We start from the raw sequence: 14,519 nt of genomic DNA on the forward strand, positions 1-14,519 counted from the left end.
CGTTTGATAAAAATCACCGTGTGGCCATTTCACAATACACGCTGATGCACTGGCTGACTTATGAGCAGATTTCTGTGCTGTTGCCGCTGTGAGAGGTGAAGTACTGTTTATGATGAACACACACATGCTTCATTTTTCATCCCTCTGTTTCTTTTAGAGTTCTTGGAGTGCTTCGGTTCTCCTGCCTGCTCTCAGAATACTGATGGGATCCACTACCACGCACAGCCAGGATGCTACAGAAATGAATGATGAATCGGACACTCCTCCTCCTCTGAGACATTCGCACAGGATGCATTATTGCACCTGTACTGTTTTTTTAATTGTCCGTTCAGTTGTTGGTGACATCTTGCATCACATCTCACTGTTTTTTCAGCATCTTGCACTATTTTCAAGATATTGCGTCAAGTGAAAAATAGAGCATCTGTCACCTCAGTGCATAAATGCCAGTTTTACAACAACACAGAAGTAATCAGAAGAAGCTGGGGGATATTCCCCATTCCTGATGATATCACACTTATGCATGTATTTTGCAAGGTGAAGTATTTTTTAGGGTACTTTATCTTCCACAAAATGTGTCGTTCCCTGCCGGATGTTAAAAGGACATTCAGCAGATGTTTTGATTTCGAATGCATGTGGATCTGCTCTTTTTATAGTTGTCTGTACATAATAATAAGCTCAAATCCTTTCAACAGATGTCTTGTGCTTGCTGAGATATTCATATCGTATCTACATCTGAGGATCAGATGCACCCGAACAGATCTCTGTTCTCCTCTCTGTGGAGCTGTAGTCCACTCTTATATTTAATATTGATGCTGCTCTGTTTGTTGTTAGGAAAACTAAAGTTTTAAAAGTTGCTCTACTTCAGCAGTCTAGCGGCTCAAGAGGGCGGGCTTTTAACAGACTGTTAACTTTGAGGTAAGTAGCTGAATAATTAATACTTGACATGTTTTGTGCAAGGAATATTAAACAATCAATTATTATGTCCTGTGATGTAAACTCTTGTATTTATTTCCAACATTTCAACTAGGAATTGTTTTAAAGAGTCATTATTATAATTTTTTTACATTTGTAAGGGCATTTCTTAGATTGACCTTATTGGGTGAATGTCAAAAGCATAAATTCTGCCAATTTCTTCAATCAATCAAAATACTTTAAACTCTTACCAATAACAACAACCTGTTTTAGCCTAATTGTAATTGCAATAAACAATAAATAAATAACAGGTGAGTATAGCCGCAATATCATGACAAAAATAATGGTCAATTATTGCTTATTGATGATTATTAATGTTGATTTATAGAACACAAATGAAACACAAATTGTTTGTGGGGAAATGTCACATTATATTATTAACAAACTTGTCAGTCTATGGAATTAAGTTATGCAAAACTTTTGTATTAATCACTGCAGCTGCGAAATGAATCTCTTAATATACATTGTATCTGCAATTTGTTGTTTATGATTAGAGAATTCACAAGTGTGCAGAGAGAATTCCGTCAGTGAGCACGCAAGCAAAACATGCTGACTAATCTTAACGCCTGTGATTAGCCATATCAACAGAAACGTGTTTGAATGGTTATAAAGCTCAATGCTGCTGCTGCAAAACAACAACAACAACAACAACAACAAAAAAGCAATCTGATTCAACGTACCGTATTTTCCGGACTATAAGTCACACTTTTGTTCACAGTTTGGCTGTTCCTGTGACTTATAGTCAGGTGCGACTTATTTATCAAAATTAATTTGACATGAACCAAGAGAAATGAACCAATAGAAAACATTACCTTATCCAGCCATGAGAGGGCGCTCTATGCTGCTCAGTGCTCCTGTAGTCTACACTGAAGACATATAGCGCCCTCTCGCGGCTGGAGACGGTAATGTTTTCTCTTGGTTCTTGATTCTAAATAAATGCGACTTATAGTCCAGTGCAACTTATATATATTTTTTTCCTCATCATGACGTATTTTTGGACTGATGCGACCTATACTCAGGTGCGACTTATAGTCCGAAAAATACGGTATGCAGATTCCGTAATTCCATCGTTCCATTGAATTGACACTTTTCATAAATTTTCATTTTATTTTAATCACGCCAGCCATAATAGATTTAGTTTAATTGTGCAGAGCCAATTTTTGCCTCTTTATCTTGAATTTGTGGGGCATTTTTGTTCATTTAGGTGGCATTTTGGTTAAAACAGTTCACAAGACATGTCAAATCACCAAAACAAATTACTTCACAACCGCAAAAAGAGTACATTACATAGTATGAATGTTTGTAATATGAATATAATCTGAATGCATCATATTTGCCATTCTGTTATTGTCACATGATCTACCAATGATAGTTGCATCGAGTCACTGCCATTCATAAATCCTCTCATGGGAGAGTAAAAGGTCCATTGTAGGCATACTACAGGACAGTGACCCTCCATGTGTCTTAATGAGAGAAACACACACACAAACCCTACCATATAGTGCAAAGTCTGTGATGGGTGAGAGCACTGCAGCACACTTGAGTACGGAGTCCTCGGAGCTGAGCAGAAGACTGGTGACATAACCTCCATACACCTGAAACACAAAACACTCAACTCAAGACCTCTGAGAGAGCACAACTCTCATTACTAGTTACAGAAGTTTCTGATACGCTCTGTGCTCATTCAGCCTTTGAACATGCATTCATTAATCCTTTGAAAAATCTTTAGAGGAAAAAAAAATAGGCATGGGCAAAAACGAACATGTAGCCAGAAATGTAGATGGTCTCAATTAAGTTCTTCTTACTGCATGAAACCAATTCGTTCTGCTCTTCTTCAGGACTGAAGTTAGCAAGAGAGGAAGAGTTTAACTCACGTGCCAAAATACATACTCTCTCACACTGAATGTAGCAGAGTAGCGTTATTTTACAGCATTTCCGAAGCGTTCTTTTTTGTGCATACCGTTTAAAGATATAAGTTCTATTTCAGTTACGATGCAATTTAGATAGATTTGGAACAGGTCTTTAATGCACTTTCTGTGCTCCTGTAAATATGAGAGGGGCAAAGAAACATCTTGTATATAAATAACAAGCTATCTTGTCTTGACAAGTAATAACAGTAAAATACCACAAGTATTCACCTGGCCAAAAGCGCCGATTCTAGTCTTGTCAATATATGGCTCCTGCATCAAAATACTGCAAAATACAAAGACAAAATGTTAAATGGTCTGGAACATGCAGAATAATCAGTGTTGGTCATATCACTGCGTTTCATTGAAGTCAGTTGTATCTAAATCTGCCATGCGGTTAAGGAGATGCAGCACATGTGTGTCTGCGCGTGCAGCTGTGTTGGCACTGATGGATGTTCACTGTGTGTTGGACGCAGATGGCTCCTCGACTACCTGAGGGCATCCAGCTGGTCTTTCTCCTCGAACATTCCCAGCCTGCGCTGAACCTTATGGAGTAAGTTAGTCCCCTGGAAGCCACTTCCACGACCGTCAAAGCGCACTGCAATCACCCCAAAACTGCTGACCAGCACTGACGCCCAGTCAATCTGGAACTGCTCGGAGACTGACTGACTGCCTGGAGTCCCATCTCTGAGAGAAAGAGTATGAGAGAGAGAGTTGTCTTTAGAAAGCAAGCAGTAAGCCGCAGCATAAATGGCTGCCCACTGCTCCGGGTGTGTGCTCACAGTGTGTGTGTGTGTGTTCACTGCTCTGTGTGTGTGCATTTCGGATGGGTTAAATGCAGAGCACAAATTCTGAGTATGGGTCACCATACTTGGCTGAATGTCACTTCACTTTCACTTTCACTTTCTTATAGAACATTTGTGGCAATGATAGCCCCATTCTCTTAGATATCATGTGCCAAGTCAGACTAGCTGAATTTAATGTGGCTGTAATGTCCAAAAGTGCTGTCTACTCTTGTGAAAGATTTATTATTTGTAGTGTACATTAAAGTCTTGTTAAGTGAAAAGCTGTGTTTGTAATAATCATATCTGTCATTAAGGTGTGTTAACTAGTCAAAATACAAATCCACAACCCATAATAACACTTTCTCTGGTGAAACATTCTGGGTTAATTGGTCAAAAGGTATTTCAGTCCAAATTAAAAATACTAGAGAGGGGTTATTTTCCACCCAAGCACGCTTGACGATTAATGAAATGAAATAACCAACATTGACCAACATTCTGGAACACACATTTTCAAAAGAAATTACTGAATGTAGCATTGTTTTTCAGATAAACAATTTTAACCTAGCATGTTTCTTAAATATCTTCGAACATATTGTTATTTTTATGCTTTAGTGGAGTCAAAAACTTACATACAGCACCTTTAAGCCAAAAACAATGGTTTGAAGTAAAAAAATAAAATAAAACTTTTACAAACACAAGCTTTTCACTTCCCAAGATATTAACTGAACAGAAAACAGCTGTGTGGGTTACTTGTGGATTCATGATGATATTTTTATCAGCTGTTGGACTCTCATTCTGACGGCACCCATTCACTGCAGAGGAACCATTGGTGAGCAAGTGATGTAATGCTAAAATCTGTTCTGATGAAGAAACAAACTTATCTACATCCCAAATAGCCTGACTTGAGTTAACTGTTAGCTAATTTAAATTTTTTGGTGAACTATTTCTTTACATTTTTAATTCATAAAGTATTCATTTCACACTTATTCTTTTATACTATATTAAATTATATATTCCTTTGAAGCATTTAGAATGCATATTATTTATAAATAACAATAGTACTATTTTAAGTATGCAATATAGTATGCAAAAGTGTACTTCTTTTTTACAGAGGTCGGTATGCAGCTCACTTTGTTTTGAGACAGCTGCCAGCCTATATTCCTAACACACAATATAGATTCACTGCAGCTCTATAGAGAACACAGGTGATTGTCTGCTGCGGTGTGTATGATGGGTGCAGTGGGTTAATTGAAGGCGGGCTGCAGGTGAACTCATTTGTGCTGTAATTACAGTGGTGGAGAGTGTACAGCAGAAGAGACAAGATTAATAGCACTGACTAAAGTCCATTTCAGAGTTACACTCTTACTCTTGATGAGACCTGAAGTGCAGCGCAGGAACAGAGAGCAGAAAAGGAACTGCTGCTTGTGTGTTAATAAGATGACCTGCAGCACACGCTCTAAAGGGCTTATATCACGGAAAACAATGCTCTTTGATATAATATAGCTCAATGTTCTACAGGCAAACTCTAAAGTTCATGATTCAAAGCTTCCTCCCTGGACCATTTATTCAAACTTAATTGTAAAATGACTAGAAGTTGTCTCAACAATCAGCATGATAACATCTGACTGCCCCTATTTAAATATTAATGCCACATATTTGGTATTCAGCAGTTTGGCATGGAATTATGGGTTTTATTGGTCTATTCAGATAAATTAACATAAACATATAAATATACATTCAGATAAATTAACACACACACCCACACCCACACACACCCACCCACCCACACACACACACACACACACACACACACACACACATACATATATATATATATATATATATATATATATATATATATATATATATATATATATATATATATATATATATATATATATATATATATATATATATATATATATATTATTTGTTAATTGTTTTCTTAAAAAGTAAATTTAAACATTTCAAATTGAATTGTTTTATATATATATTACATTAATTTAATTCATATTTACAAAAAAAGGACTAATCTTATTTTATCAATCGGGCACAGTTCTATTCTAAGAGTAGCCAAAATACTGGTGTATATATTGGCTATCATGCAAGATTCATTTATTTATATAAATCTTTCAGCAGCAAATAAATATGAGAAAGAGTGGAAAATAGAGTAAATGAACAACAAAGTTAGAAACTTTGACTAACATTATAAGTAGAACTCTGAGAAATAATAGCATGCAAGAGAAGTGTAGATTTATATTTTTTTAATGAGTAATCCAACCCAGATGGTGATTCTTGATGGAGTTTAGAGAAGATATTTGGAACACTGACATATTTTTGCTTAAAAAGGTTTGTTTGTGGTTGTATGTGTTGTTGTGTAGAAAAGCATAGGGGCTGTAAGAAAATGTTGCAGATGTACTCACACAAGAAGCAGAAGTGGGTAGTGTAAGGTGTCTATGAAGCCTGCAGGTTTCAGTATCTGCATGCTGAGGCCTGTGTATGACAATCAAAGACATTCATCTGCAACTCTTTATATTAATATCCTTCTTAAACACCAACATTTGAACACAATTTAGATAACATACTGTAATCCTCGATGTTTATCTCTCTGTATTCCACTTTCGGCATCTGCATCGAGTTCACCATTCTCCTCAAGTTCAGATTCAATTCGATGTCATGCACCTCTGCAGAAAGAAAGAAACCAATCATTGTGTGATTAAAAGCCCTTCCTCAAAGCAACAGTTTACCCCGAAAATTGAAAGTTCCAAGTCACAAATAAAAGTTGTTTAATTTAATGGTCATGTTGCTCTCACTCCAAAAGCTTGCTCTCCATTATAGCTCTCAAGTCTCTTTTAAACAATGCACCAACATTTGGAATAATTTTTATGACCTGTGCCTGTATACAGTATATGCAGCACTTGTGCACTTCAATAATCTGTTTTACAGTGACGTAACTTACAATGGTAGTAAACAGGGCCAGTTTATATAAAACACTCACTTTTACATCAGCAATGTTATGACTAGTTTTGTTCAAAGACTCTAAATTTGATATTCATTTCCTTCCAATGTGAGCAGCTTAATTGTCCTTGCACGTGCTAAACTTTTATTGAGTCTAATATTTTTTTAAATATGTTGCCATGACATTTCGCCTAGAAATCTTAAAATGGATGTAAATGACAAGAACAAATTTACAGCCGATGTTTTTAACAGAAGAATCAATGTAAATGCTTTCATAAAATTATAAGCTTCATGTTAAGTTTTCAATCATTTATTTTAAGGAAAAGGGATGCAAGCCACAAATACTGTCAATTGAGCTTATCTTGTATTTAATATGAAATATGACATTTTTATTTATTTTTTGAAGTGGGATATCCAAGGTTAAAACGAAACTTAGAAAGATGTGTAATGAGGGTGAATAATTATTGAATTATTGACTAAATCATGACACAAATGTTATTTTTGGGAGCTATTCCCAAGCTATTAACCAAGTCAATGCAAAATTCATTGTTTATCTCAAACTAAGCATCTGCAAAAACTCACAATACCTTCCCAACGAGTAGCTAATTGCTCTGAGACATAAATGAGAAACAGTTGCAGGAATCACAGCTGTAGATGTTCAGAGGTTGTGAGAGACCAATGAGCAGCTGGCTTTCCTGATAGAGAGCGACTAAATAGAGCAGATATCGCGTCTGCTGCTGTAAACACGGAGACCTTCCATTCTGAGCAGCAGCGATAGAGTCTTGGAAGTGCATGTAACAATTAAGAGCACATTGCGGTTGAGGGTTTCGTTTTAAGACAGGCTTATCAGTGCCTGCTCAGACTCAAGCCTCACAAAGCACAGCTGCTCCCAATGCGCCATTGCAATTGACACAGCCGCACATTTGAAAAACAGCAACGATTCTTATGTCAATATAGAGCAGGATCTGTATGAGCGTCGCGTATGTCATCTGAATTTGACCTTGGTGGCACATTTAGCATTTACTTAATGGACCTGGCAGAGAAGGGGATGGATGGGAAAAAATCTAAAAATGACAGGCTAAGAACTCTAGATTAAATTGTAAACAGACACTTGATAAACATTCTGCACACACACATACTGATGTGACTTCTGTGATGACCGTCACACTAAATCACTCTCTCGTTGTGATATCATTGGGCTTAAAGGATATTATAAACATACTGACACAATTACCAGCCTCTAACACAGAGAGGTCAGATTTCTATGGAAGTCATGGCATGTCTGGCACTAATCCAATCATCTGTAAGTGCTCTCACTTTGCTAGCAGGCATGTGCAGGTCTATTCAGTCACACGCGGTCTATGGTAGGCCTGGAAGCAGCTCTAATCATCAGTTGACATGCTGTGGGTATATAATGCAACGAGACAAGTATGCGAGAGTGTGTGTGTGCCTGTGTGTGTGACTGTGATTGTGTGTAACGTGGAGGCTGGTAATTAGAGCATCTTCCTAAACTTGTCACTCTTCATTTCAGTGCTCAATTCAAAGCAGTTTGGTTATTAATGTGAGTGACAACCAAGGATGTTATAATACCCAGCAAAATGTTAAATTTAAGACCCCCATGTGGTGAAAATCAAGTTTTTAATGCTGTTTACATTACATCTGCCTGGTTTCTGAATATGCTAGACACATGCAACAAAACTAACCACATGCAAATTCACCAGTTAACACAATTTTCAGAATTTTCTCCTAAAAACGTCAGTGCACTAAAGATGCAGTCCTGTTTCCTATCATCACAAGCATGTAATTAATGCTTTTTATATTTTTATTTTCACATAGGTTTCTATTTACAATGTATTTTTGCAGCGTTTAAGAGTGTAGCCAGTCACAGGCATATCTGTTGATTTCATGAAATGCAACTGGTGTTTAAGTTAGAATCCACTCACCAGCAGAGGTGTCAAGTAATGAAGTACAAATACTTTGTTACCTTACTTAAGTCGACATTTTGGGTATCTATACTTTACTGGATTAATTTTTTTTTTACTTTTTACTTCTACTCCTTACATTTTCATGCAATTATCTGTACTTTCTACTCCTAACATTTTAAAAATAGGTTCGTTACTGCTATTCCATTTCGGCTTGTCATCATTAAAAAAAAAAAAAAAACACACACACTGGTCAAGCTCAGGATATTATAACGCAATCCTGACCAAATATTTAGCATGTGGTCTAGGACATTTATTCTGTTAAATTACATTTTTACTTTGCAATGTGTAACAGGGTGGACATTTGAAGGTCCACTTGAAAAGTCCACATTCACACTGATCTGTTAAAATGACTACAAACACCATATAATGCACGCCAGGCAAAAAAAAAAAAAAAAAAAAGAGTAAAAAAGAAAACACTATATAATACACATGTCCATGATATTACCATTTTCACATTTTGTTAGACAATAACGGCAATAAAGACAATAACACACTTGCACTGTGAAACCTGTTTTCTGCTGCTGTGTAGATGAATGGCAAAAATGTATACAACGTTTTCTATATAAAAGCACCCCCCCCCCCCCCCCCTCCAATCAAGTCATGCAATTTAGGGCATAAGCTTAATATTTTATTTAATGGCAAGTAGCACTAATGTAATAGGGAAGACAAAGTTATTAAATGGTTTTACTTTACTTAATATAACAATAAATTGTATTTTATATCAAAAACATTTATACACTAACACTCAAAACTGCTAATTTATATATATACTGTATATATAAATAACCTTTATTTCAATGTGAAGTTGAGAAAACATTAGTGGGAAACTTAATGGGAATTTGTCTGTACAAATTATTCTTAGGAACTAATCATTTTCTCAGGTACTAATCAATTTGTGCCAACGCCTACTGTATGCATGGAAATTCATGTGGCATGAAAGCTAATTAAAATTTTATGTAAAAAATGCAGTATTGCTTCATGGAGTACAAATCCACTAAACTGTAGAAATGACCCAGCAATGAAATATGACTCTATTACTGTATAAAACGAATGCATTGTGATAATTAAACAGCTCTGAGGAGTAGGCGATGGAGGCAGTTGCCCGGGGCAGGGTTCTCTGCACCATGTGCTCGCTCTATATTCTGGCAGTTTCGCAGAAATGCACCCACTTGTTCTGCTTGACCTTCTCTCTGAAAATAAATTGAGGCCTTGTGGGACACCTTTTCGAGCAGTTCCCTATACTTTGAAATCTTCCTTTTCACTTTTGAATGCACCACAAATATAGGATATGATAAAAACACATATAAAGTAGGGTGGCCATATGTGCCGTTCATATGTGACACATCCTGGACAGGATTTTAATACTGTCAAAAATATCCAGGTTTTGGCTGTTTGCACTTGTGCAGGACAATCATTGTATGGCATTCCTGAGAGCTATAGAGAGCAGAGTGCTCCTTATCCTTTTGAATCATTCTCGCACCTTTGGTGTCTTTTTATTGATCAGTGTGCAGCAACGCTTCAAGTCAAATGAACGAACAAACACGTGCACATATTTGCATCGCTTTGATTGTTCCCTATATATCTCACCTTCTCACGGTAATGGGGTAATGTCACAGATGAGATTGAGGTTACTAAGTCGCAAAATAAAATTTTGGATTCAGTCAGATTTCCTAAAAATGCTTTTGGATAAGTCTCTTATGCTCATCAAGGCAGCATTTATTTAGTCATGCATACACATAGCTAGTCAGTCAAGGGGCTGGGGGGGTTGTTGTTGATGTAAAACTGAAAGTGTGTGTGAGTTTGTCTGTGTGTGTGTGTGTGTGTGTGCATGCTGCTCAGTGGTAAGCAGTCAAATGACAGGAGTAAGCCCCAGCGGATCATCAAGAACTCAAACACGAACTAACACAATATACTGTAGAGAGGAAGAAAGCTGGATACTCACTCTGTCTGTCATGGGTGCTGTAAACAGTCACATACGGAACATCAGGACCTGACAATATACCAACATAATCATCAATATTTAATGACACAGGACATTCATTTGTTTTCATAGTTTGAACAAATGCTTTACAAATGGATGTTATTTTTGTTTTCGTCAATAAGTACTTCTCACTTCCTCAAGCCACACTCGCGGCATTATTTAGAAGACGCCAAAAAAAAAAAAAAAAAAAAAAAAAAAAAAGTTTAACACTTTAAAAGTTTTTAAAGACTAAAACTAGACTAAAATATTAATGGATAACTCTGATTCAAATAAGACTAAAATGCTCAGACTTTCAGTTGACTGAAACTTGACTAGACTAAAAACTGTATGAATGTGACAAAAACTAATAAAAACTAAAATGACAGCTCCACACAAAGACTAGACTAAAACTAAAATTAAAACAGGCCGCCAAAAAGAACACTACTGTTATTTAATTTTAGCTTTTGATGGTCCTTGGTGATTCATGAAAGACCACGGCTGTTACTTTGAGAGTCAAAAAAGATACATTTACCGGCAACACAACATTAATACTGTGACATGTACGATATATTGAGGGCTTATGAAGCGAAATTATCAGTCTGTGCAAGAAACTAAACTTTACCTGTAATGCACAACCTCAGGCAAACAGCCTTCATGTGAGTCAGGAGGAACAAAATCATACACAGACTTATCATTTTGCTTCATAAGATGTCAATATATTTTCAGAAGGCAAGGGTATTAATGTTGTGTTGCCTATATATGTTTTTGGCTCTCAAAGTGACAGTAGAAACAGACTTGCAGTTAATGAATCACCAAGGACCATGTCTTTACTGTTCCATTGAAGACAAAAAGCCACCTACTTTACATCTTGGATGGCCTGAAATTTGCTAAACAACTGTAAAAATGAAAGAATTTTTACACTTCTGTATGTAACACAGCCTGCATCATTTGTGCTACATGATACTTCAAATCAACATTCTTCTTACAGAAAGTTGTGCAATTACTTAACAATCTGTCTTTCAATTTCTGCCTGCCATCCCACATTTTCTTGTTAATAATCTTGTTTGGATCATCACACAGTCTCTCATAGTGTTTGAGATATGATGAATCAGAAAATAATGTTATAGCTATTTATGTCAAATCCAAAATATTCGAATCGAACTAAAAAAACATACAAACAACAATTTATAGAACCACATTTATGCATTTTAGGAGATTCTTTTATCCAATGCTAATAACCATAGTATAAATAAAGGTATGTGATTATGTTAAGTCATTGTTTATGTTTCAGCATTACATGTCACGTTCTCTAAAGTTGATTTCATAAACAACCGCTTAACTGAAAAAGGTGCTTAAAAGCATTAGTTAATGAGCGTCTGCTGTGAAACGTTAACGAGTGGCACATCAGCACTGATCATAAACACAACAGTCATTTCTCCACAGTTCTGTCACAACGGTTCAGTGAATACAAGCATTAAAGCCTTCAGAACACATCAGCTGCTGTAGATACAAGCCAAATAATCAATGCACTTTGCAAAATCAAAACTTCACTGTTGAGCAATAACAACATGCTCTTTGATAATGCGTCTGCTTGCACTGTCTCCATCCCGTTTTCTATTCTTCTAGCGTAACACTAAACTCATCAAGCACATAAAGCTTGTCAGGAGACAATATAAAAGTAAAGGTTCATGGGTTCTAATTCGACATTCACTGCGGTGTCAACACACAAGCGTTTATTGAAAATGTGTCAGGGTTATGGTGAGTTCAGAGACTCAATTTAATTCTCAGCTTTACAGCCAAACCAAGACTTAACGCAAGTATTTCTTGGTTGGTAGTATATTGGTAGTAAGAACAAGAAAAAAATAGAAAGAAAGAGATGTCTACCTTTACAAATGAGCAGAAAATAGTCCATGCTGGGACAGAAGAAGCCACTGACGTACCCGCAGCTGTCAGTGAAATCACAGGACAGACAGCGGCGGTTGAAGGTGCCCACCGTGTCTGCGCTGGAACAACCACAGACACATTAACACTGTCAGCGAGAACAAGCCTGTGACAGCACAAGCCAAACAATTGATATGTATGTGCTGTATGTACCTGTAGAGATGTCTTCTTTTGGGGTCATCCTCAGTGCTGAGGAAATATCTGTTCATGCAAAAAATACAATATCAAAACATACTCCATATAACAATAGCTATACAAAGGTGAAAAAGAAGTACACTTCAGCATAAGTTTATGCATTACCGAAATTATATGCTTCCAGAAATGCACTTAAGTCAGAACTGAATGTGTCAGACAAAAGGTGCATGTTAATTCAAACTAAATGAAAATGTATTTATATAATAATTATAAAATAATTAATAAAGAGTTGCATTTGACCCACTTAGGACTTAAGTATATCTTTTTATGCAATTTCATAACCAGTATTGGTTTACTACAATATACTTTAATGTAATTTCTATTAAAGCGTGTATGCCATAAATTAAATACATACATACATACATACATACACGCACACACACACAGACACACACACACAGACACACACACACACACACACACACACACACACACACACACACACACACACACACACACACACACAGCTAAGAAACTCAGCACTTTTAGAGTTCATCCCACTATCTGATGGGAGCATAAGTATTGGGACAGCTGGCTCACAGGTCTTTCTAAGTGTTCAGCTGTTTCCTGCTGCATTAATTCTTTAGATATTAAAATCAGCGAATGTGTCGTAACAGTTATATTCATTGCTTCTCCATTCTGATTCTTGCATTTGATGACGACACACACAAACCAGGATGAAGACGAGGGGGATTGACTTTGAGAGAAAAGCAAGCAATTTGGCGGCTAAAAGAAAAGAGGAAGTCAATTAGAGAAAAACAACAGCAGTTGATGACAGGCACATCTTTAAAGCTGTGAAAATGAACCGTAAAACACGGGTCTGTAAAATCCTCAACAACCTCCAGAAAGCTGACAATCTTCTGTCTGCTGGAGATTTTGACACAGAATTACAGAAGCTACACCGCAAGATGCAAACCTCTGACAAGCACCAAAAATAGAAAGTTAGAGTTTGCAAAAGCCACCAGAGTTTTGGGACAAAGATTTATGGACAGATGAGACAAAAATCAACCTCTATCTAAGTGATGGGAAAGCAAAAGTGTGGAGAATAAAGGGAACTGCAAATGATCCCAAGTATACAGCCTCGTCTGTAAAGCACGGTGGAGGTGGTGTCATGGAATGAGCATGCTTGGCTCTCTCTGGAACAGGCCCTCTCAATGTTAATGAAGACTTAATGTTTGATGACAGTAGCAGGATGAATTTGAAAGGGTACAAAACCATCTTGGCTTCCAACATTCAAGAAAATGGCACCAGACTCATCAGAAAGCGTTACATATTACATCAGGACAATGACCCAAAACATCCTGCCAGTTCAGTCAAGGCCTTTATCAGAAAAAAACAAACAAACAAACAAACAAAAAAAGTCTTAAAAGAAAGTCTTAGATTGCCCAAGTTAATACCCAGATTTAAGTGTGAGTGAACATTAATTTCACCAGCTGGGGAGGAGACTAAAGGCAGAAAATCCCCAAAACAATCAACAGCTGGAATTGTCTGCATTAAAGGCTGGGAAAAGCATTTCAAAGCATAAGAGCCTGAGTCTGGTGATGTCTATGGGTCACAGACTCACTGCTCTGATAGCACGCAAGGGATCTGCAACTAAATAATAACTTTTAATCTTTTACATCGACAGTTCAACTGTCCCTATACTTATGCTCACATCAGATAGTGGGATGAACTCTAAAAGTGCTTTCCTTTTTATTTGGGAAAACATTTATGTGTTGAAACCGGTAATAATAAACTTCTGTACATTAGGTAGTTCTGTCTCATATTCATATTTTAATCATATTTGCAAGTCTTGACTCCACAGCAAACAGCAATT

General features: G+C 36.7%; 1 protein-coding gene across 4 annotated transcripts in view; it reads right to left on the bottom strand.

The window, feature by feature from the left end:
• Positions 1–14,519, bottom strand: part of dpp6a (dipeptidyl-peptidase 6a) — a 345,025-nt gene that overhangs the window by 5,236 nt on the left and 325,270 nt on the right. For all 4 annotated transcript variants that reach the window (XM_026200773.1, XM_026200772.1, XM_026200774.1 and 1 more), the window contains 8 exons: positions 12,662–12,709; positions 12,452–12,570; positions 10,550–10,597; positions 6,250–6,348; positions 6,088–6,157; positions 3,372–3,566; positions 3,111–3,165; positions 2,468–2,567 (listed from right to left, as the gene is read on the bottom strand). In XM_026200773.1, the coding sequence (XP_026056558.1) occupies positions 2,468–2,567; positions 3,111–3,165; positions 3,372–3,566; positions 6,088–6,157; positions 6,250–6,348; positions 10,550–10,597; positions 12,452–12,570; positions 12,662–12,709 (734 nt within the window). The remainder of the gene's footprint in view (positions 1–2,467; positions 2,568–3,110; positions 3,166–3,371; positions 3,567–6,087; positions 6,158–6,249; positions 6,349–10,549; positions 10,598–12,451; positions 12,571–12,661; positions 12,710–14,519) is intronic.

This window comes from Carassius auratus, chromosome 24 (genome assembly GCF_003368295.1).
Source record: "Carassius auratus strain Wakin chromosome 24, ASM336829v1, whole genome shotgun sequence".
Lineage (NCBI taxonomy): Eukaryota > Metazoa > Chordata > Actinopteri > Cypriniformes > Cyprinidae > Carassius > Carassius auratus.